Source organism: Pelmatolapia mariae, linkage group LG14, assembly GCF_036321145.2.
Source record: "Pelmatolapia mariae isolate MD_Pm_ZW linkage group LG14, Pm_UMD_F_2, whole genome shotgun sequence".
Lineage (NCBI taxonomy): Eukaryota > Metazoa > Chordata > Actinopteri > Cichliformes > Cichlidae > Pelmatolapia > Pelmatolapia mariae.
Window position 1 is genome coordinate 36,032,365 of NC_086239.1, and position 24,625 is coordinate 36,056,989.

Below are 24,625 nucleotides of genomic sequence, written 5' to 3' on the forward strand. Positions count from 1 at the left end.
TCCTTCCTTCTTTCCTTAAGTCCTCTAACCTCCAGCTTCACCTTTGTATTAATTCACACCATGCTGACACCATGTGACAGTATAAGCTGTTGCCGTGAACTCACTGAACACTGTTTGGGTTTTTCTGTTTTGCAGAGCTCAGCGATGTTTGGTCCATCTCCAGCGTCACTGTCCGGCCTGATTTACGGAGTATGCCTAATTCACCCAGCACCCCTCACCTGCCCACCATCACAGAGGAGTGAGAAGGAGGGAGATTAAAAAAGGAAGGTGCAAGTCAGGAAAGGACAGATAAGAGATGGAAAAAGTCCTTGTTGAGAGTGTGATGAAGGCCTGTCAAACTCTCTGATCTTAAGCTTTTGTTATTTAATTATTGTTGCTTATAATAGTCAGTCTATTATTTAGCATCAGTTTAACACCCACACAATCGATGTGGATTGATGGGACTTGACAGACAGTGTGAGCAGCCAACACAGCGTTTGTCATCACATTTTGATGGAAAACTCCGAGCAGTGCACAGAAATTTGTGACACCACCTTTTAACAAACAAATGAAAAGTAAAAATGTTTGGAAGTCATGACAGAGAGAGCAGAAAGTAGACGGCACACTCTATTCTCCATCTGTCATCCTCTCGGTCTGTGGGTGGGCTGCCTGTAGAAGACGAACAGCTGGAAATAAAAAGCCTTCATTCATTTCCCATCAGAGATGAAGCAAATGGACTGTGGACACGCGCCCTGGGGGTGTCCGTTTCCATACTGTAATCTCATGATGCCATTAAATTCCTCAAAGTGAGGACAGTTAAACATGAGGACGTTTTCATTTCTGGTCATTCGGCACTGCTGGTGGAACGACGTGAGACGCTGAGCTTCACCGGTGAAAGAACAAAATAATGAACGTCTGCAGCTGCAGTGATCCATCAGTCACCTTTGCGCTTTGTGCGTCTGCTCGCTGATGAAGGACCAAATGTTGATCAGAGAATCTCAGAGACGCTCTGTGATAAACTGTAAACACAGAAGAAATGAAATGGACTCTTACATATGAGCTGTGCTTTTTCATTTTCAGCTGTACAGACATCAGGTGCATCAGACAAAAACCTTAAACCATGTCTTAAATTATCATTTGTGTGTGTCTGTGAATTGCTAGATTCAGTGTGTGAACTCGACACTGTTGGACTGACAGAATGAATGTAAACCAAAGGCTCGGGAAGGGTACAGTTCATCTATCTGTGTACTAAAGTGAATGTAATATTAAGTTTCCAAAAAGTATGCAGATTTTTTTGGCTGTATGTCCAACATGACATTTTTCCCAGGGTCAGATCTCAGTTTTACCACCGTGGGGAAAAAGTCATTTTAATTAGTTTATATATACATATATCTCTATATTATTGCTGGTTAGCTTAATTATAAGTACTATAGCATAATTAATCAGTAGGTTTATTTTTTTTATAGTAATAGTCTAAACCTGCAATTAATAACTAGAGCTTTAAGATAAATGTAGTGGTTTAAACGTCCTTCTGTAGGCTCCCCCTGCATGCTGCAGGCATCACTGCTCGAGAGAGACAGCGGCTGCTGTCAGCCTGCAGAGGTTTACAAGGAATCTGCAAAATGTAATGATGGTGACAAACTAAACATTCAGTTTGTCTGCATCCAATCAGCTTTTGTTTTATCTTCTTCTTATTTCAGTCGCTCTGTCACCGTGTCAAACACACCTGGCGGTGGATGGTACCAGGTGTGAAGTTAGTTTTGTAGATCAAGGACTCTCATTGACTTTTTACCTGTAATGGTTTTGAATGTGATTGGGTCAACGTGCCACTCACAGCCCTTCATCTTTGCTCCCTGAGAATGTGTGTGTGTGTGTGTTAGTTAAGTCTTTTACAGTTTATGGATCCATCAGTTTGCTGGGGTCCACTTTGGTCCAGGTGATGTAAATTTTCTTATCTGATATAAAGCAGGAGTCTCCGTGTGGAGGCCTGCGGGGGCGGTTGGGCAGTCTTTGAGCAGACTTCAGAGACATTATGAATGAATACCCCTCTGTGATGTCTGCAGCTGACTGTGTATATTCCCCACCACTGCCCTGCTGCCCTGCACTCAGATTCAAACCCAAGTCTGCTTCAGTTTGCCAAAACAATCACTCTCACAAGCTTTTGAAAACCCCTCTTGCACTGCAGAGAGGTTTAACTTTAGTGGCTTGACTGAAGCAATTCAAACGAACAGAGTCGCACCTCTTCCAGGTTAGGTGATCACATGGTTAAACAGACCTGATGTTGGGGGTTATTGTGGAGCAGGTGCTGCAGATCCACCAAGAACAAACTTGTTTATGTTGTTGTGTTGACTAAAGTGGGGGCTGAATCTAAATCTAAGCTCCTAAATCCTTTTAACCGTCCGCATGGCTCTATTTTAGTCACACTGCCTCCCTCATTGCCTCTCCTTTCAGCAGCCTTGTGGACTTTCTTTGATGTGAGAATACTGACTGCAAGAAAAGTCTGTTTGTCAGTAAAACGTGCCAGCGGCACAAACTGCCCGACACGTGGGGTTTTTTTGTTTTGTTTTTTTTAACTTGCTGCTGGTAATTTTATTTTGGTGTCTCATCAGTGCCAAGTGTGGTATCAGTGTCAGAGAAACCAGACTACTTTAATGAGGTGATAAGTGCAGTATCAGCTTTGTCTTCAAATATATACACAGTATTTCCTGGCTACACACTGAATCTGTACTGTGTCTTACTTAAACTGATTTCAGCGATGAAATGCAGAGCGTCTTGTCAGCTTTGCAGGTGTGAAATCTGCAGGGTGATGCTGCCTTGGCTTTTCTGCTGTAAGTGGATTTGTTTTTCATCACTTTAATCGCACATCATACGTAAATGTGCCGGATTCTTATTTAGAAAATACAAAATAGTTTCTAAAAATTCTCCTAGAGGTGACTCATTATGCTAAAAGTGCAGTCTTTGCTACAAGCATATGTTTAATGGACCAATTTCTGTGTAGAAATGTGAGTAAAAACAAAACACTGAAAACCTGTCGACTTGCCGTAAAAAGTAATTTGCTGTTTGTTTGTTTTTTTTGACCTCCAGTGCTTTTATCCATCCTTTATTTGCCAACTCCCGTCTCCAGTGCTTTATGTCAGTGTCTGCAGGCTCAGCTCTAAACATTCAGGGTGAAGAGCAACAGGACAGAGACAGTTTTGTTAGCTTTGACCAATCTTGTATGTTACTCCCCTCCTGTCCCCTAATCAGGGTCGTAACACTGATAATGAGAAGTAAATTAATTGTCTCGTCCCTTAATCAAGGCACAAAATAAGACTTTGTACCCCTCAGCAGTAAAAGCCTGATGGGACATTATCGTCACCCTGCCGGGCAGGCCGGTGGCATAGTCACAGTTTGTGGAGGAGAACGAAGCAACATTGATACCACGGGTGCATCTTCTGGGAGGTTGAGGGTAACGCTGGCAGCTGTCGTTATTTTCCTATAGTGTTAAAATCTGCACAGTTTTCAGTAAATTCACAGCTGCAGACTTCAGTAAATGATGATTCATTTAAATACTCGCCTCCAAAAATCTTCAAAAAAGTCAGAATTAAATAGGACAGCTGAAATCTACCAGTTATATATGCAATGAGGCAGTTGAAGTCTGACACCAGGTGTCCTTAGCAAATTCAAACGGTAGTTTTCAAAAGAGGGTTTTGTGCCAAATTTCTCCAATTTTAATCAATTCTGAGATTTGAATAAATGATTTTGTTGGAAACTTGGAGCTGCTCTCGAGTAGACTTGCAGCTTTCCCTGTTCTGCACCACACTGGACTCCACTGTAATCTGAATGTGTAGTTGGTGTTTGACAGTGGCTGATCTGCTGTGTAAGCTTGATGTTTTAACTAGTTTCTGTAAACAGCCGTTTTTAGTTGAGAGTAACACTCGAGCATCCAGAGGAACTGCAGGAATTTCACACTAGAGGTTACAGACAGCATCAAAGATAAATCTGTGCAATACGTTTATCAACATGCTAATTGCAAATAAAATCTACTCAAGATCATAAAAACGTAGTTGATATTTTGTGACTTTTGACCAAAGAAAGCTACGAGAGTAGCTTTGTGCGATTGATGCCTGAAAATACAGTCCATCCTATTTGTCTTACGGTGCTTGCCTGCTTATAGCATTTATGGCGAGACCTGGATTCTTTGTACAGAAATAATTATCCTCTAATCATTAATAGGTTTTAAAAAATCTATTGTTATCACCATTAATGGGCGGACAGACGTGTTTAAGTCGGCATGTGTTTTAGAAACCCCCTTTTCTGCCAGTTTTTCAGTTAAGAAAAAAGTCAACAAGCAGCTGGGCACACAGCGCCATCAGCAGGCAGTCGGGTCGTCACACTTTGGCCCAGCAGTGGACCCGTTTTACAAGCAACTCTGTTACAGTTTATGCTAGAGACAAAATTCAAATGGTTCCTGAAAGATGAGAACTGTCCAGCCAAAATTACAAAATGAATTCAGGCATCCTGTTTGATACTTTAGGTGATAAAGTTTAAGACTCACTGAGACTTCAGGCCTCTCCAGGTTGAGGGGTTAAACCGTCCAAAACAGGCCACCTTTAATGAAGACTGATGATCTGGATTATCTGGTGCTTGGAAAGATTTTGTTTCGTAGTCAGTGCAGCGTCTCTGCTTTGCTGTCTTCATTCCTGCAGGAGTGCAAACCTTTTTAAGCGGGTACAACTGAGGCTGTCTGTTAGTAGTTTGGTACGTCGATCCTGGAGGGGTCCTGTCTGCACACTGAGGTTCTGTTCATTGGCTGCTCTTTAAATGTGACTCATCTTTTAATGTTATGGATGTAAGAGACATTTACAGGCAAAGTGGGACCTCTGAGGTGTTAAATGATAAAAATCAGTGAAAAGAGCGAGAGCATCTAAAATCTTATGTATCGCTTAGTGTTGTTTTTGAATAATGAGCTTCATACTTGGTGCTGAGAAGTGATCTGTGATATAATGTAATATTATAAAACTAGTATCATAGTTCAGATGCTAATCTTTCAAAATGTTAAATATGTTTTGGTTTTTTTACATTGTGCTGTTCTGACCTGCAATATTTTATTTTATAAAAGGCAATTATTTTGCTTTACTGTAACTTATCTAATGAAATGCTGCCGTCACCTGGTATTAAAACACTAGAAACAGAAGGTTTGATTCTTGAATTTTACAGACACGCAGTACAAAGTAGCAGTAGACCGGAATTCCAACTTTAGTAAGACATTTTAATCTTTTAGTATTTCAGACGTTTGACTGATCATACTTGTTTTGAATATTACAGTAGTGAAATTAATTAAGTTGAATCCAAATTTACTGAATGCTTTGTACAAAAGTGAGAGCACACATTACAGAAACACTACAGGAAGTCAGGATGATGAGTTACACAATCAGAGTCAAAACACACACTAATACTCTGAAAACAGAAACACAAAAGGCAAAAACTTCAAACGCAAATGTATCAAACGGGCTGATTGGCACAGTTACAAACAGCAGTTTATTATACAGACAAAAGCCCAGAGCTGGTTACCAGAAGAATGAAGGGTTCAACAGGTCGACGTAATGAGGTTAAAAAAGGAACCAGGCTGGAATTTCAAACACAACAAAAACACAATTATTATGTAAACCTTAATAAATTGTAAATTCATAGCAAATAACTATAAAAAGGTTAATTACCTATCAACAGTGTTTACTGACTTGTGAATAGGTTTGTTGCAACTTTACGATAAACATGCAGATCATTTTTATTACCTTTACTTTCTGTTCAGTTAGATTTAGTGGAAACGATCATAGTTTAGGTTAAAATATCAAACTTAACGATTCACACCGAGCCCCTGCACCACCAGACCGACGCCACCGGACACTCAAGTCTGAGACACCAGCAGCTTCGACGTAAAATTATTTATTACACAAACGAAAGTCAAAAACTGAACCATATTGAGACCTTTATTGTAGTATTTTTAACTGATATCTGACTTAGTTTCTCTGTCGTGACTCTGTTCTTGCAGGTACATGCACAGATGCTGAGTCCCTGTACATTTCCAGGAGCTCAGCCTTGATATGAAGCTACGTGTTTGCTTCTCTGTTAAATTCATTAGTTGTTCTCATTAATGGGACTTTCATGAGCTAATCTATAGTTACTCAGTAATGATTTGCCAATACTTTGGACAAATTGTACTTGAATACCTGAGTACAGGTCTAAATGGATTTTGCATCTAAAACCTTTAATATGTATTAAAAGGGAACTCGAACTTAATATCCATAGTTTGCAATTTCCAAATGTACTCTTATTTTACTTTAACTGGGAGTTCCAACAGAAATCAGCAAGTGTGGTTTTTCTTTGTGCTTCGTAAACTTTAAAAAATGATGATGATTGCCGTGGCGTATAACCAGAGTAATGGCGACCTTTACAGGTCAAAGTGTGTATTTAAGATTTATGTAACAGTGAAAATATCAGAGTTTTTAACAGCATGTTTTAGCAGGAGAGGACATTTACTTTGTGTCTTCCTTCTATATTTTTATATCCCCCTTGCTATAAGGGCTGTGTAACACCCACATTTCTCATTCGCTGGATAATAAAGATGTAAAGACCTACACATGTAAGTAGGCAAAGTTTACTTTAAAGCAGGGGCGGGGGAACTCCAGGCCTCAAGGGCCAGTGGCCTGCAGGTTTTAGATGTGTCCTTGATTCAATACGCCTGATTTAAATGGCTAAATGACCTCCTCAACATGTCTTGCAGTTCTCCAGAGGCCTGGTAATGAACTAATCATTTGATTCAGGTGTGTAGACCCAGAGTGAGATCTAAAACCTGCAGGACACCGGCTCTTGAGGACTGGAGTTGGCCAAGCCTGTTTTAAAGGCAGGAAAAAGTGACGTGACTGATGGTAGTTTGTTTTAACTCAGGGTCCACATTACTCATCAGGACAGTATTGGCTTTGATCCTCATTAAGTCAATTCCAGTTCAAAAGCTAAAACTCCTTCATATTAAGAAAACCGTGAGATTCAGCTGAAAACCCCAGAACCAGCTAACAAGTGACCTTTGAGAACATTTTTACAAACTAGAATGTAAAAGCCTCATACAGGAAGAAGCAGCTCTCACAGAAATGACGCAATACAGGCAAAAATGTAAAACTAAACAGTTGTAAAGAAATAAACAAGTGTAAACATAAACCATGAGTATTAAAAATAATCCCCTGTATTAAACTGTGACACACACTGAAGTCATTAACCTAAAGATTAAAAACATGTTACAGGTCAATTTAGTGTCACAAAAACAACAGCAAAGTTTTAAATAAGCTCAGAGAGGTGTGCTACGAAGGACGTTCACCAGCGCCAGGATTTCTTTGTGTCAGCTGGATCAAAGAAAAACCTGAAACCAAAGTCACGTCATGTGACTTTATCCACAGAAAATGATCCCCGTGAGTGACACCTACTGTCACAGATGATAAAAATAGTGGTACAAATTTGAATATTTTAATTCAAGCCAATTATCGCCAAGCGCACTCTGTGCTGCTGATTATTTCTAACCTGACGGCTGCTCATCAGAGCTCTGAAACCTTAAACTGGATACATTTAAACAGTGAAATACTTGAATAATCTTAGTGTGTGTTCTGGGTTCTAGTAGCTGCAATTGCAGCAGTGTAAAGCAGACTAAACTGTAGATGAGGAGCACTTATAAAAACATTTCCTGCATTACCAGCTGAGTACATGCAGATTCACATGTCAATGCCATGCAGAGTTTATGCTGCTGTAAGTTTACAGCTAGGCTTCATTTGTCATGGTAGCAAAGTGCGGCTTAACAAGTTGCATATCAAACGTATTCCCACAGCAGAGGATTCATATTGCACTTAAAGCATGATGTAAATAAGAGTCAGTGAAGACATGTGGCTTCCAACCGACTTAACTCTGAACACAAAACCTGCTCCTGACCAGGTTATGTGTGCCAGTTAAACAGAGCCACTTTCATGACAGAGGAAACTGACTTTAAGCTCGACATGGCCCACTAAGCCATCGTAGTACACCCCTCTGGCCTCCTCTCAGTTTGGACCTAAGGGTCAGGGAAAGAACTACTAAAAACAAGTGATGAACTGGAACCCAATAAGAGCAGACGGTACACATGAACATAAAATCTCAAATGTGTCTGACCTCGACTTCCAGTAAGTGTTGTATCAAAGAAAAGCCGTAAACTTTTTGACTTTGAGTATTTCAAGATGCTCAAAAACCAAAAATCACTAAATCTGCTGTAAGGCTCTAATTTACACACATGAAACTAACGAATGACAAATGTGTTTTTCAGGGTCTTTACAGGGTTACCAGCTAAATTTAAGACCTTTTTAGCCCTTTTATTAATAATTAATATACAGTCTAATATCAGTTTGAAAATCATTGATGTTAAATTTACTGAAATGTAAGTCCCTGTTAATGCTGCATATGAAACTACTGCTATTTAATCATCTGGATAAGATGGACGGCTCGAGTAATTTAAGGAACAAACATTTACTCAGTGAGAGACGAGAAAATATACGCCTTTAAAAGACTATGCTGTTTTTAGGCTCTCAGGCTGGATGGTTTTTGTGATCTGATATAATCTTTTTCTACATTCTGAGCTACTTTTTAAAATCAGCCTCAGTTTGACGAGTTCTGACTCTTCAGCCTGTCTCAGCTGAATGTTTCTGTGTATTTTAACTCCTTAACTTCTTCAGGGGTAATTTAGATGTCTGCAGAGTTCATCAAATTATTTGTGAAAGTGCTGAAGAAACAAAAGGAATCAGCAAGAAATGGCCTAAAATAATTTATTATCTATGTATGTATTAAAACATGTAAAGGAGTAGTCAGTCCATTAGTTTGACCTAAACATGTACAAGTGAACTTTAATGGATGGATTTGATGAGCTTATAATGAGGCAGGGGGTCCCCGCAGGTGTGACATCTGAAACACGTGATACCGTAAACATCGGGCAAAAGTAAGAGGCTTTAATACTCTCTAAAACCTGCACAAACCCTGTTAACAGTCAAATATCCCCTTACAGCAGTCTGGCGCATTAGCGTGTTGCTATGCTAATATGTAAAAATGCTCAATTAGAAGTCAGGTTAGCATAAAGTGCTAATACAGGGTCATGTTCAGGGTCACTGCAGTGTGTACTTAAGGCTCAGACCTAACGATGCGTCGTCTTAAGGCGACGCAGTCAGAAAGGACAGTTCAGAGGTAGTCATCCTCACTGGACGGCTCGTCTTCATCATAGCTGTAGTGGTAATTGTTGCTGGGGCCTTCGCCGGGGTCGCTGCTGCCGCTAGCATTCGAACTCTCCCAGGTGAACTTTGACCCTTCTGAGCTAGCAGAAGGACTGCGGCTCATCCTCCAAAGGTGGCTGGTAAAGGTCCGCCCCCAGCTGCAGTGCTGGCCAATAGGACGTAAGAGGCGGATGAGCTCAGTAGCCTCCTGCCAGTAAGAAGTTCACTTGCTGTGGCCCCGCCCTGACCGGTGCTTGTTCATGGTGGTCAACATTTGGCTGATGTAGGAGGTCAGCAGGTCATCCATCTTGTAGCCCTGAAGGTTTAATCACACATAGTCAGCTGACCTCTCCACTCCAATCACGTTTTTATTATAGTTTTACATAAATGAAACCGAAAAAAGTGACTTAGGTGGAAAGAATAAATAAACTGATAAGATAAAGTTTAACTATACTATAAAACATAAAGCTATAATAAACAAACACACACTTTCTACTGGAAACAAATATCAAAGAATAAAAAAATGAAATGGCAGATAAACTAATGTTTCAATAATCATGATAGACTCAGGTTTGTGTTTATTGCTTATTTTTAAGTCATTTTTTTTAATTCGTGAGACTTTCCTAATTTTTTTTTGTTTGTTTGTTTTTAAGTTTATTCAAAAGAAAAGATTTTGGGACTGTGTAAAATGCTCCACTCACCACCGACACTTTTAGAGCTGCGACAACAATCGAATCCTGCTTAACCCTTTCACGCATAGTGGTCACTACAGTGGACGGCTACTCAAAGGCTGTTTTCTTGTTTTCTTTGTGTCAGTGTTGATGGTATACTTGCACATAAACCACTACACTGGACACTGATGTGTCACTCCATACCCTGCCACCCACTGGTCATTTAATGTTACTACAGATGTATGACGTGTTTCATTGTAATTGTTATTTAACCATTTCATGCATGAATGATGACAACCTCAATCAGGACTTTTTTCTTAAGTATTTTTTATTTATCTTTTTATGCCTAAAGATGAATAAAAATACGTAAGAAAAAAATCCTGATTGAGGTTGCCATCATTCATGCATGACAGGGTTAAAAAGTGTTGTATGAATAAAATACCCACAACCAAAACAACAATAAAAAGACGACTGGGGAACATGTGAGTCTGCTGCAATCTGGTATTTACAGCACTTTCACTGTGAATACTCGTGACGCAGCAATGCTCCGCCTTCTAAACCTCTGACTCCCAGCTCAAGCACCTGAACTCTTAGTAAATCAAACATAGAACAAAAGTAAGTGTGTGTGTGTGTTGCTGGCACCCACCAGTGAGGTCTCACACAGCAGTTTGCTTCCTCTGACCAGGTTGCCGATGGTGATGTGGAAATAGGTGTTCCCGCTGCTCCAGTTGGAGATCTTGGTGAAGGGGTGAGTGGTCAGGATGTCCTGCAGACACAGAGGTCATCAAAGCTACTGCACCGGCTTAACAGGTTAACGAGCACCGCGGCTAAAACATAACCGATACGTATGCTGGGAGTTATGATTATTAACGAACCTTTGACTTGGGGTCAATGAGACTGACTCCATGCTTGTTGATGGCGATCAGCAGGATCTCTGGGTAGTTGGGCTCTGTAGTTTGCTAAAAGACAGAAGCCACATGTTAGGATGGATAAATATTCACTAATCACCTCTAATATAACCTTACATGTAAAACTGTCGCGTTTCTCTGTAGTTTGCAGCATAAATGTGGACTCTGTTTGTGTAATCAGGTGTTTCAGATGGCGAGCTCAGACTACACAGCACTGATCCTTCCATCCATCATCATCCCTCTTTTGCTCCTTCATGTTCACAGCTGTAAACAGCTGGCAGAGTGCTCGGCGCTCACACTGGACGTGTTGGTTTTCTGTCTGTTATGGCACCCTGCACAATCAAACTGATCTCTCACTAACATGAAAGTTATTATCGATAACTAAAATAAACACATACGCCTCAGTTTTTAGCCAGCGTTAGGAGGCGTTGGCACATTTGTCAGCATAACTACAGCCTGTGTCATACCTGCTCTGAACGTTGCCCTTCACAAACAGTACTCATTACTTTAACTGAAAGAAAACCAAGACTGAAAACTAATAAAAACTAACAAACTAGTAAATCTAACTGAGCCACTAACACAATCTGTTGTCAATTCAATGTAGACCATCCGCAACTACTGAAGCAGCTGTCAGTTTGAAGTTTATGAAACTTTAACACAAAGCCTGAAGAAAAATGGCAGAATGATTATTGCCTTATTTTTCTGTAAATCTGCCTACAGTAAAGTCTGCATGCTTCACCTGTCTGGGTTTTCTCCAATTTAGTTATTTTTTACTTTGAGGTGGGTGTTCGAAAAGTCCAGAGATGTTTGTCAAAGACTTTGTCGGTCTTTTCCTCTGATCATTTTTTAGACTGTGGCTGTGAAAAATACTGGAGATCTTGCAGGATAAAGTCGGTTTCTACTGAAATGAGAACATTAGGAGATTTCAGCCACAGTTGCCCTGGAAACAGCGCGAGCGTGTGTAATGGTCGCTGATTGCTTGAACAAACTTTATTATTTACACATTTGCCTCAAAACAAAAATACATTTAATTTAATCTGAACATTTTTGGTGATGTTAGACATTCGTCCTTCTTGGCATCAGCCAAACACTCAGGTTACACTGTGGAGGTGACAAGCTCAGGTGCGTTTACCTTAACCTCAAAGAAGGCGGAGCCAAAGGTCGGCCATTTGTAGATGATCTTCAGGAACATCAGTTTGGCCTCTTCCCTCGATTTCCCGGCCTGCTTGTTGAAGTATGCAACAACAGACTGCGTGCGCACACACACACACTCTTACTAAACAGCAGCAGGACAGACTTCAGCACACAAACAACAGCTGTTCATTTCTCAAAGCAGCTGATTTGTCAAACTTTAGATGATCTCAGCAGAAACACTGATCAGTCTGTACAAACGTCTGACTTCAGTAACTTTTTTAATTAAGTAATTTTTAAAAAGCTTGTTTTTTGTTTTGTTGGGGGAGTTTTACCCTCTTCCAGTCATCTGGTGACATCTGGCGGATGAGGTCCTGGGGAACCAGCTCCCGAAGCATCTTGGGAATTGTGGGGAAATGGGATTTGTCATCTTCGAACTTGACGCGATAGATAAGCGCTGCGAGCTGGAAAACCTCCTCTCGTGAACATTTGTGGTAGCCACGCAAGTATTTAGGCAGCTCCTAATTCAGTGCAGAGAAGGTGAGAGAACAAAGAGACGCTTCGTTAAACTGTTGGTCACAAAATGAAACGGCACCCAAAGACCATCTTTAAAATGAACGTTTCCAACACTGTGGATGAGACGCTGTCATTTTGAACAATCATGGAGGTGTACAGATGTGCCCATGCTTTTTCAAAATAAATTGATTAATATATACTGATATGTACTGTGTGGCACATGTAACAGGAACAATCAGCTTCCTCTCCAGTAAGTTCGTCTGTGGACAGGGGGCTGCTCGTTTATGGCAAATATCATCTTTGTGGGTAATTATTTAACGCGACTCCTCAGTCTTTGAGATTTTTTTCAGGCAAATTGTTTTTTCAAACTGTGAGCTTGCTGTGCTGTTAGTACTTTTAGCTCTAACCAGCATTGGTGAGCTCAGCATAGCAGCTCTAGTTCTCCACCTGCTGCAGGTTCTGGGGTTCTGCAGCTAAGAGACACGAGCCCGACCAGACGGCCTGCAGCTGAACTTTCAGAATAAGATCCAAGGGATTGTCCAGTAGTAAGTAGACGCTGTTGTCTCAGACAGATAGGAAATAATGTATTTACATGATATGTGCCCCACTAAAACAGAATCTTACTGTGGAAAGCACGTGCATGGCTATCGTCTTACACAGGAAACTGTTTTTAACTGTGTTTCCAGTCGGACTGACAGTAATGACTGGCACGTGGATCAGGAAGTCTGGGGTCAGATAAGTCCTGAAACATGCAGGCCGAGTCGTTCTCAGTGCGTGTCTGGTAAAACTGACCTGGTAGTAGTGGAAGATGGAGTCAGCGAAGGAGTCCTTCCCTGGAACCGTGTTAGTCCACAGCTTCTTCATGAAGAACACCTGGTAGGTCAGAGAGGGAACGATTCCTGTACGACGAGATGGAAGGTCAAAGGTCAGCATGAACTGTGATTCTGTGTAATTTTGCAGTTAAGCAAACCCCAACAAACTCTAACGGTGTATTCAGCACAAACACACAGAGGAGGAGTTCAGCTGGAGTGTTTTTACTGTTTCTCAGCCAACAAATATTCACCGAACAGCCAACGACGAAGAAACATTTTCAGAACTCACCCGAGTCCAAGAAATTAAGTTTAAACTTCTCTATCTTGTCATTTTTTTCTTCCGTCTCTGTTTAAGTTTTGAAAACACTGCACGATGTTAACTTGTCCACCATTCTGGGCGTGTGGTGATCAGGATGATAATGTTGGCTCGATAAGAAGGCCCCCGGTCAGCTTGGGCACCGGCAGCCGCTGGTCGTTAACACAAGCCAGAAACAGACTGTTGGCCTTCAAAGTAAAAGCTGCACCTTTTGAAACGTGTTGGCTGATCTTACTCACTGCTGTACTCTTAATGAATACCACGTGATGTTCAGTTTATAAATCACTCCCATTAGAGTGGAGAGGATAACAAACCAGTACCTTCAAAGAGCCATGATGGCAACAAACGCTCAGCTCCAGGTTTCACTTCACTGACCAACAACTGACCCCACAGTGGCTACATGCATACATCTGTATATTACACAGCAGGAATGCCTACTCCTCTCCATTTTCTGTTTTTGCTTTGAATGTAATCAACTTGTCTTATTTCCTCTGAACACAAGTCTGTAACACACACACAGCCTGTGTATGTGGTGAAAAACATCTTATAATTTCACCTGTTTATCGTGTGCGCTCTAATCAGAGATCTCTGTCATGAAGGTTACACCGAGACGTTTTGTGAAACTGTTTGATCAGCATGAAATCTGCAGTTTGTTACTTAAAAAAATATTGTAAAGTACTTTATGTATGAATCAGTCTAAATGATGCAAACAGTAACGATACATCAGATTAGACCTGAGCAGGTCAACCCAAAGGAATCCTGGGTAATATTTCAGTCCTGCTGTAGTCACATGTACACAGACAGCCCCTGCAGTTGTCTGATGAGAACTTCTCATTAATATTTCACAGTTTTACTTTTAAAAGTCCTGAACTCAACCCAAAGATATTTTTAACACGGTACTGACCGTCTTTAGCCGGCCGAGATTTCTTGATCCAGTCCGTTAAATGTCTGACGAAGTCAAAGAAGAAATCTCCCTCAGGTACACTGATCACCTGCAGAAACATCAGCGTGAAGTTAATCAAGAAATTAACTACAGAAAATGTGTTGTTATAGATAGCAGCTTCAATCATTGAAGTGTTAAATGCAAGACTCAAAAGCAATAATTCATCAATTTTAAGAGGCAATGGTTTCCACTGTTAACAATCAAAAGAATTAAAAATAAATAAATTCAAATGCAATATAAAAGTGACATCTACTCGACCATATAGCGGTAATTTTAGCAACTTACAGAAATGGTTTGTAAGCTGCACACAGAATCATAACTGTGTCCTTAAGACATTTAAATGTATTTGTATTTAGAAACTTTACATTTTCGTGTAAAACCTGCACGTTCCCTCTGTTGAGGACATGTTTTGTGGTTACGGTGGAACAAACTGTAAAGGAACAACAGTGATGACTAGTACAGACATCTAATAATCCCAGTATTTCTTTAGAGCTGTGTACTGGTTTGAGGAAAACCTCCTGAAACCAGTAAAGCTGTAATACTCTGAGGTTCTGAGAAACCATCGTTGACCTCTGACCTTGTCTGAGATCTTGACGAAAAGGCTGAAGCCTTCAGGAGATTTGAGCAGCAGTCTGGTGGAAATGTTCTGACAGAAATCCTTCGCCTTGGTGCTCGACTCCACCTCGAAGGCCTGCAGGTGTGAGACCAACACAAAGACTCATTTTTCAAACAAGTTTATTTACAGAGAAAGTTTACACCTGCAGGCTTGTGTGTCCGACCTCGTCTGTGTCGTCGGGGAAGTAGACTTTATGGAAGATTTGGGTCGTTTTATGTTGGATGGCCTCCACTTCCACCAAATGAGGAGGGTACTTCCTGGATCCGTTTCTGTTAATGATGACAAAAAGCAGCAAAACTGGTTGGAAAATAAATATTTCAACACCAAATACGATGATTGTTTTAGGCTGAAAGTCTGAGGTGTTACCGTAGCGCTTTGTGCACCCTCTGCATGCAGTCTCCAGACAGCGGGTGGTGCTTCTTGGACTGGAGGAAGCGCTGGATGTGCGGCAACAGCACGTTACTGGGAGGAAACAACCCCGTGCACAACCACAGCAGCTCCCAGCCTTTCTCCTCACTGTACCTGCAGCAACACAACACTCACCTTCAGCTTCTGCACAGAAAAATTAAATCTGCCTGCAGCCACAGACTGAATGATGACTGTCCACTGAATGCAACAAGTAATGTGAACATTTAGAGTTTTAACTTCTTCTACTTAATTTATTTTGCATAAAAGCACTTTTGCTTCACTTCATGGACAAAGCAGCATCTCGGGGTTTTTATAGGGGTGGGTTTTGATTATCGATTTATCGATTCTAGCTTGGATAACGTGACATCGATTCATTAAAATCCTGAATCAATTTTTAAATATAAATTTATTTTGCCCTCAGGTTAAACCTCACAAAATTTCAACAACCACCAAACAGCTAAAACAGTAAATGAGAGCAGGTACACGGATTCTGCACAAAGACGTAAACACAAAGCGTGGACCCGTCGACACATCAGAATCAGTGAGCTTTCGGCTTTCTCACCCGACGGCACGAGCACGGTCGGGGCTGAAAGCCGACAGCTCACTGATTCTGATCCATTGGCGGGTCCGCGCTTTGTGTTTACGTCCTTTTTGCGCTCGATTCTGAAGCTGTAGGTTTTTATCGCTCTCCAGTATTGAGTGAACCAGCAGCAAAAGACGATCCAAACTACGCTTCACATAAACATCCTCATGAATTCCCTCTTACTTTTGCCGTTTTGCTTCCACCACGATAAAAATCACACTTCATGCACAGCTCTCTCTGTACTTCAAGAACAGTTTCCCGTCTAAAAATCTGTTTTCTGCATTATTCGCTTGCTTATTACGCACAAGTCTACAGCTGTTTACAGCGCTGTTTTTTTCCTTTTAATTACTCCCGAAAAGAAAGCCTCATTTCTGCTGTTCAATAGGCTACTGAACAAATTTAAACCTTTTAAAATTATGCAAAATAGCAAAACGCTTAGCTGTGTCTCTCATAAAACCTCTGTAACTTTCCTCTGCTTCACTTCAGCAGCATCAGGTAATGTTCATATGTTGATTAATGGTTTTCTTTCGTTTTTGATCTACTGCAGAATAGTTTTATAAAATCCCAGGCCAGGAAAATCACCTTCATGTTTTTCTGTGTTTTATCCTCAGCTACTTTGACACAAAGGCCTCTGCTGTGATGCTTACACCTTTGATAAAGTCTCGCAAGTTTCAGCTTTCTTTTTATAGACAAAACAATATGGAAATGTACTGATGCGTGATCAGAATTATAATATTTCTGACTGTCTGAGGATAAATTTCCCCGAATCGAATAGAATAGAATAGAATCGAATCGTGGATCGCATTGATTCTAGAAATCGGTGACAATACCCAGCCCTAGTTTTTTTAATTAAATCAGTGGGGGAAAATACAGTTTCTCTAATGGCCACTAGAGGCCGACTCCACCACAGGCTGCCTCATCGTTTTATCCTTAAAAATCTGTAAATGAAAGTGTGACTGAAGTGAATTTACACACTTGACGTGATTGTCTGTGAGCTGTTTGATGATCTGACAGTAGATCTCATCCTTCAGTGGTTCAGCCTTCAGCGCCCCTTCAAAGATCTGGTCTGTCAGCTCGTTCACCGAGCGAGTCCGTTTGGACGGGTAGTCGCCCATGTACTTCATGATAGGTAGGCTCTAGGTCAAGAAATAACCCTGACACATGTACTTGCTTATAAAAGCAGAGAGATTACAAGAGCAGAGACTGTGGCAGACGTTTAACTTCCAGGGAGCAAAAAAGGCTTTACGTTTTTACCATTTACCAGATTTGACTGGTGATTCTTTACATGCAGGTTTTATGGCCTGGTGGCCGCTGAAATTAAAGTTATTTTTGATAAAACTTCAAAGTAAACCCCCAGGTAAATGTGTAAAGGTATCAGAAGTGGCAGTAGGTTATACCAGAGTACCCTGACCTGCTTCTAAGAGGTGTTTCTAACCTCCATCTGATTGTATTTTACACTGTAAGGACTAACGATGTAATAACAGAGACAAAACTCAAACCATGATAGAAACACAGAAGATCATCTAATTAGAATGGCCCTAAAATCTTAGAGAGATGAACGCCGTTACTGGTAACGATGAGTACTTGTGAAAACATGTCTGTGCGGTTAGTCTGAACACAACATAAGCTCAGAGTCTGCTTGGTGATCCACCAGTTGGCAGTTTAAAGGATATCTATAAAAGACATGCAGGCGTCCTGAGCCAGCTCCTCGTGGCTGACGACCTTCTTCAGCAGCGGCTGTTTCAGCGGCTCTCGGGTGCAGCTCCACAGCTTGTCTTTCCCGCGATTCTTCGTGACCATCACGCGGCTCAGGGTGTGTTTGGGAGGAGGCCTGACAGGAGCAGGTTACACAGAGATCGCAGGACTCAGGAATGAAGCCAGAGGATCATCAGAACAATAGATATTTGTTTTCGAAGCAAGAATATATATATATATATATATATATATATATATATATATATATATATATATATATATATATATATATATATATATATATATATATATCTCAATCATGTTGTTTTGGTCTGTGTACCTGAAGTAGTCGTAGGAGAACTCCTCCAGCGTGTAGGGTTTCGTTCTGTCATCAGTTTCCACCATCACGACCTGCGAAACACGAACCGACTCCTGTCGCTGCTCGGGTGTCATGGTGACCAGCGCCTGATAGTTCGGATCACATCAGACTGCATCATGTTTTGTGTACAGCACAAAAGACAACCTAACGCAGCAGCATCTGTGACATCACAGTGGGCCATCTTTCATATGCAGTATATGATCTCTAAACTGTTAAACAGGAAATGGGAACATTTTGTAATTTTGAAATGTAATAAAAACATAATTTTGTGGTTATTGTGCTTTTTGCTGTTGTGCGTACAATATCAGCAGTCCTCTTTTTGTTTTTTGCTTATCCTGATGTTTGGCTATAGTCTTCTTTAAATGCTGAAAGCCCATTTTTGAGGCAGTTTGATGCTCATTAGGTGGTTGGAGGAGTAACTAAGGTGGCTCTGAAATGACTGAAAGTGCCCAGTAATCACATTTTTTGTATTCTCTGAAAATCAGAGAAGGAAGTTTTAGGTATGTTTTCCTCCTCACCACTATGTCCTGCTGGGGTCGGGTCATGGTGGGCAGGACGTAGACGCAGTCCGCTGGGAAATCTCCCTTCTGATTGGTTCGTTCATTAACGCCGTGTGCCCAGCCAGAGTTGAGGACCTGCTCGCCGGTTTCCTGGTCCAACAGGATCAGGTCTCCTTTCCGGAAGCTCAGGAACGTCGACTCCTCTCCAGCTGAGGAAGAAAACAGCACTTTGTAAATCTTTTCCACACTGAATTTATTTCATTCCAAGCTGAGGGTGCCTCTCTGCTCAGGACTCACTGGGGTTGGGGTTGTCCTGCAGAGCGACCACAAACTTTGACCTCTTCCTCAGACCCTCCAGGAAGGTCACCACCAGGTCCCGGATGTCCTCTGCGTTGTTGGAGGTGAAGGTGTACTCGTCTCCTTTGATGGTCGCCAAAGTGAAACTCTGACCCTGCAGCTTTCCTCCCCTGAAAGAACAAAAAAATATGCATTGACCAGCTTCGCTGTCCAGGATGACAAATAAACACCTAAATTTAAGTTTAGCCTCCACTTTATACGCTGAAACTCTTAACCCCCTCATTCCTCAGATCAGAGAATCAGGTCAGATATGAATGTCATTGGTCAGGTGACTACAGGTAGACTCACCTGCTGCTGGAAACTGCAGTGATTTCTGGGAAGGAGAGCTCTAAGAGGACCTGTTCCTGCTCGTCTACAAAATAAACTCCTGTCCAGTTGACGGCGACGATGAGGTCGTTTTTAGGCAGACTGGGACCTGAGAAGTAAAGATCAAAATAAATAAAGAAAAGAAAATAATTTACAGAACCAAGAGGTTAAAATATAAATAACAATTCTGAATTATTTTGCTTTAAACAATATCCGTGTTTATTTTTGTGTCACATTGTATCAAAGTTAGCGGAATGAAAAGCACTGATGACAGACTGGAGGTGCTACAACAATGCTGCTGGTACTTTACATAACATTAAAGTGTCATATCATGATATCAATGCTACAGCAACCCTATGCAGGCACGTTTCCTAGAGCCCCAAAACAACACAAGCCCGGGAACATCAGCTTATCTAAAAAGGGAGCTACTTCAACAACAAGAAGCACAGTACTGGAGGTGGAAAAACTAATGTGTTGCAGCACTCGAGGCAAAAAAACAAACTGCTGAGCATCACTGTAGTGCTCGCTAGCTGCACTGCTTTATGACAGGAGGAGCAAGCAGTAGATGCAAATGACTGATGATGGAAAAGCAGCTCCTCAAGAGTTTACAAAGGAGTTTTTCCTTCCCACTGTCTCCAAGTGCTTGCTCATAGGGGGGCGTCTCATTGTTGGGGTTCTCTCTGTATTATTGTAGCATCTCTCCCTACAATTTAAAGCGCCTTGGTGCTATATAAATAAAATTTTACTGAACTGAGTAACTTCAGTCATAGTTGAACTAAACCTTAACCAATAATTTTACCAATAATCAATAAAACGGTTCAGTATTTTCACACTTTAACTAAATGTCACCAAAGTTGTTCAAAATAATTAAAAAAAAAAAAGTTTCACCTGAAAACTTGAAGGCTTCGTAGAAACGAGAGAAGAGCAGAGGCCACTTGTGGCGAGCAAAGTCGACCACTTCCTCCTTCACCTTCTGAGGGTCAAATCTCTTCTGGGTGTAGATGCTCTGAGCACAGAGATGTTTATTACATTTATATGTGAAAATAAAAAATATATATAAAATACACGTATTTATCATACTGCTACAGATAATGTCCAAGCTAAACATCTTAGCTTGGATATGAAATTTCAGCGTTTCAACAATTTAAGCTGCGGTTGGCCCTAAAAGAAACAGAATCACGTTCATCTACAAGCCTGGCTAAAAAGACCTCTTCTTCTTACTGGTGATAATCACCTTTTTATGAGCAGCCATGATGAAGTGAGCCCACTTCTCCACCGATCTGGAGGTGGTGATCTCTCTGTCCGGGATGTAAGATGGAATGAGGCTCAGCAGGCGCTCCAGGAGGATCTCTGAACCGTAGTCAATGTAATACTGCTGAGAGGCCAGCTCTGCGAGGTCATCCTGGAGACACAGAGACAGAATAAATAAAAAAAGTTTGTCCTGCCTCCTGTTCAGCCAGCCTGACATTAATCAGTGCTCCTAACACGTGAGCCTTATTAATAATGCTGAAAATTTGCAGTTCCTCTAAGGCCCACAGAAGGCCGACTACAAAATGTTATAATGTCCACTGTTGGAGCAGAAATGTTTCCAGCCTGCTACAATCACTGCTTCAGTTTCCCATGCACTTCCTAAACACTATTCTTTGAAAATAAAGAACAAAACAAAGGACATGTAGTCACCCTGTCACAGCGGTATTCTCCAAACTTGACGCCCCTGACAGTTTGCTGGTAGATCAGGTTGGTGGCGACCTGGTCTTCTGTTGGCTCGTGCCACGGCGTAAAGATTTCTTTCCTGAAGAACAGCCGCCAGGGGGCGTTCCTCTCCTGAGCTCCCTGCTCTTTGGCGTACTGCTCGCACTGCGACACGGCGTCCATCACATGGTCGCTCCCGCTGCCTAAAGAGGAGACCTGCAGGACGAGATCAGAGGTGCAAACTGGTGACTGTTTTTTCTCCAACAGAGGTTCACATCCCTGCAGTGACCACAAGCTCTCTGAGAAAGAACCAGATGATCCAAACTGTTCCAGAGCGTGAGGACTAACAGGTGCTAGAAAGAAGTATCATGCCTTGGAGCTCATATGATGCCGTATGCGTGCCCACCTTGTCAAACAACGCGATGTACAGCGAGAAGCCAAAGCGGTCTCGCAGGTTGATCTTGTCCGACAGGGCGTTGCAGAGCTCCTTCGCTGTGGTGGCCGAGTCTGTCAGCAGCGTTTTGGTCGTGCCATCCATGAACGTCACCGGCAACATGATGGGCTTCTTTGATTTGGTGGCCTGGACGTTGATTTCACAAAAAGAAACAGTTCCAGCAAATGGTGGGTGAAGTCACAATGGCCATGTCTGTCTTTTATATACAGTCTATGGTTTAATACCTGCAGCTCCAGCCAGGACGGAGGCTGCGTTCGCGTCCCATTCACAAATGTTCGTCTTAGACGTTCTTCACAGTATGGAGCGTAGCCTGGAGGCCCGCAGCTGATGAAGTTCCTCAGATACTGCAATCAAAACAAACACAGATGTAACGTCATGGCTAATGTGTAAATACCAACACAAACGTTGGACGTACTGACCTTCACAAATTTGTCTGATGGAGCGAAGCAGCCGACACACAAAGAGATGAGGATCCAACCGCGAGCGTGAGAACTCTTAGATGGGTTCTGACTCAGTTGCTTACAGATCTGACAGTAGATCTCATCCCTAACACACACACACACGCACGCACACACACCCCAACATCTCAGAAATATCAAAGACATTAACAGAGACCCAGCAGAACTTTATGAATTTATGAGACACTTTTTATGTGGTTTAATGCAGATTAACTGAAACTGAATGTCGAGACACTTTGTCCTGATGGTGAACGCTGCTTCACATTCACAGCCAGACAAGTGTTCACCAGCCTCTGCACTATTATTTACTCTTTAAAAGAAATCATGCCGTTTCATTAAATTACCATTTAAAATGTATTTTTATCTGCATGGCTTTATTAACTCATTCAACAGCATCTTCATGTATAAATTCAATTCACATCAGGTTCATTTGTGAAGCACCAAATCACAACCACGTCACTTTATACTTTAAGATGAATATTAATGTACAACAATAATAATAATAATAATAAACATACGGCAAATATGACAAAAGAAAAATCAACGGGATGACAGCTTAAGATGTCCAAAGAGATTCATCTTGAATTTAAGAGCAGCTTTGAGTCTGTAGACTGTCGTATTGTGTTAATCTCCCATATGTGAAGTAAAAGTTTTTATGGGGCAACAGCTCGATAAAGGAAAATTTGAAAGTATCTGCTTTTTAAAAAACAAACAAACTTCAAATTAAAGTTTCACTGAAAACTGGAAAATGTTAAACTTTCACTTTTAAATTTCAAAGTGGGCCACGGCGCTGTGACATCTGGGAAGGTCTATTTTATCAAATACACAAAGGGCGGCTTAGACACAAGTTTTTTCCTCCACATGTCCAGTTTTTATATCCAAGGTAATTTTGTGTAAGTTTGGGAAACTACATCATGACCCTTTGTTTGTTTGTTTACCTCAGTCCTGGCCTCAGGATCCCGTTGCCGATGATAAAGTGAAGTTTCTCCAGGTTGGATGTGGGACGATCTTCCAGCATGCTGTTGCCATGAAGACCGTACTCACCATCGTTAAGGCGCTTGGTGACCTGAAAAGCATCAGATTACATGATTATCTTAATTTGCCTATATGTTAGCAGGATTATCACCCCTCCCTGTCTCTCACCTCCTCGGTGATCTTGGATTTCTTCTTCAGGGTGAGGGACACCAGTTTGTGTCGGACGCTGTTTTTCTTGTGGCTGTCAGAGTGAGGCGTCTGGAGGTGAGAGAAGGAAATCAGCTCACAGAGATCCCTTAGTCACTGTGACCTGCACCCTGTTATTCCTGATCTTTGGAAACTATATGAAGTAACAAATGTTAAAAACAGATAAGTTACATGAACACACTGAATAATAGTTCATACTTTATAGTCAGTATCACAGAACCACCAGTTAATCTAAACTAGATTTTTGAAACTTCTTTAAAGGAAATGTCACTTTTAGCTCATGTTAGCGTTTACTCGCTTAAACCTTTAAACGCCGTCACTCTTCCTCCTCACCTCTCCCTCCCTTTGCAAAGCCTGCAGCTCTCGCTTGTACGTCTTTTTCCCCAGCGTCTCGTAGATTTTGGTCATGACGGGGATCTTCTCGCTGCCATCGCTGATGGCTGTGTGGTACTTTGGCTCCGGGAGATCGCCCATGAACCTCAGCACCGTGATCCACACTGCCAGAGCAGCCTGAACAGACACACAGGGCACAAGGAAACAAAAGGTTCATCAGGTGAAATAATTGTTCCTTTATTGGTTCCTTCTTGGCTGGTGACAGGTCTTAGTAGTCGCACCAGTCATCAGCATCATGGAGCACAGACTGTAACAGCTGCACACAGTCAGAACCCTTCTGCACTCATTATGTCTGATTTAAGTTAAGGCTTAAACCTGAGAGACGACCAAAGCTCGCTGTAGAGCAACAGCCTCGTGTGGCCTTTTTCAAAACAAACAATCACGTCTTCAGTCGCTTGCAAAATACATTTTTACTTTAGCGGGGTCAGAGGTCAGACCTACCAGCTGGTCCCCCTCATCGTCGTGGAAGAGCAGCGGCTGTTTGAGAGGTCGTCGGACGTAGGTGTGCGTGGTGGTGCCCTGGAAGTAGGTGGCAGCAAACTTGGCGAATTTGTACTCTGATAAATCCTCTTCATCATCGTCCTCGGGCAGAGGAAGAGCCTCATCCAGATCCTCCTCCTCTAGCTCGTGATGGGTCCGCTCCAGATCCTGTAGAGAAGACAAGAATTTACTCTCTGCTGAAGTTTCCAGAAGTTTTTCAAATTCTCCAAATTTTCCAACTTCAAAAATCCCTCAAATCTATCACTGCGTCTCAGAAACATGCTCTCCTGCAGTACTGTTATTGGAAACAGGTCATTCTTTTTAGAGAAAAAATTTACCTCACACATCCTTATTTATCTAAAGCTGTAATTTCACTGGATGGATGACTTGGTTATCTCTAATAATTTGAAATAACTGCCAACATGATATCTGATTTTAATGCTCTGTAAATCTGCCATGTCTGTTTAAGGAGCTTGGAAAGAAAAGCGTCTGGACTACTTTAAGTTGCTTGAAGACGTTTCACCTCTCATCCGAGAAGAACTGAAGAAGCTTCTCGGATGAGAGGTGAAACGTCTTCAAGCAACTTAAAGAA

The 24,625-nt window shown here is 41.6% G+C and overlaps 2 protein-coding genes across 7 annotated transcripts in view; one reads left to right on the top strand and one right to left on the bottom strand.

Moving 5' to 3' along the window:
• The window catches only part of gdpd4a (glycerophosphodiester phosphodiesterase domain containing 4a), a 49,657-nt gene extending 44,531 nt beyond the window's left edge, over positions 1-5,126 (top strand). Inside the window, exon 18 of one of the 2 annotated variants that reach the window (XM_063493652.1) lies at positions 136-247. Coding sequence is in view for 1 of the 2 variants with exons in the window: in XM_063493651.1 (XP_063349721.1) it covers positions 136-242 (107 nt within the window). In the remaining variant the exon portion in view is untranslated. Of the gene's footprint in view, positions 1-135 lie in introns of both variants that reach the window. The other variant, XM_063493651.1, reaches the window with a different exon arrangement.
• Positions 5,127-5,217: 91 nt separating this feature from the next.
• Positions 5,218-24,625, bottom strand: part of myo7aa (myosin VIIAa) — a 57,057-nt gene continuing 37,649 nt past the window's right edge. For all 5 annotated transcript variants that reach the window (XM_063494367.1, XM_063494364.1, XM_063494365.1 and 2 more), the window contains 26 exons: positions 23,995-24,201; positions 23,494-23,670; positions 23,122-23,211; positions 22,917-23,044; positions 21,940-22,066; positions 21,745-21,864; positions 21,473-21,646; positions 21,055-21,282; positions 20,609-20,776; positions 20,263-20,380; positions 19,357-19,483; positions 19,009-19,178; positions 18,730-18,920; positions 18,173-18,297; positions 17,811-17,968; positions 17,113-17,266; positions 15,513-15,668; positions 15,310-15,415; positions 15,108-15,221; positions 14,492-14,579; positions 13,252-13,358; positions 12,279-12,464; positions 11,945-12,061; positions 10,780-10,863; positions 10,551-10,670; positions 5,218-9,549 (listed from right to left, as the gene is read on the bottom strand). In XM_063494367.1, the coding sequence (XP_063350437.1) occupies positions 9,457-9,549; positions 10,551-10,670; positions 10,780-10,863; positions 11,945-12,061; positions 12,279-12,464; positions 13,252-13,358; positions 14,492-14,579; positions 15,108-15,221; positions 15,310-15,415; positions 15,513-15,668; positions 17,113-17,266; positions 17,811-17,968; positions 18,173-18,297; positions 18,730-18,920; positions 19,009-19,178; positions 19,357-19,483; positions 20,263-20,380; positions 20,609-20,776; positions 21,055-21,282; positions 21,473-21,646; positions 21,745-21,864; positions 21,940-22,066; positions 22,917-23,044; positions 23,122-23,211; positions 23,494-23,670; positions 23,995-24,201 (3,633 nt within the window). In that variant the 3' untranslated portion in view covers positions 5,218-9,456. The remainder of the gene's footprint in view (positions 9,550-10,550; positions 10,671-10,779; positions 10,864-11,944; positions 12,062-12,278; positions 12,465-13,251; positions 13,359-14,491; positions 14,580-15,107; positions 15,222-15,309; positions 15,416-15,512; positions 15,669-17,112; positions 17,267-17,810; positions 17,969-18,172; positions 18,298-18,729; positions 18,921-19,008; positions 19,179-19,356; positions 19,484-20,262; positions 20,381-20,608; positions 20,777-21,054; positions 21,283-21,472; positions 21,647-21,744; positions 21,865-21,939; positions 22,067-22,916; positions 23,045-23,121; positions 23,212-23,493; positions 23,671-23,994; positions 24,202-24,625) is intronic.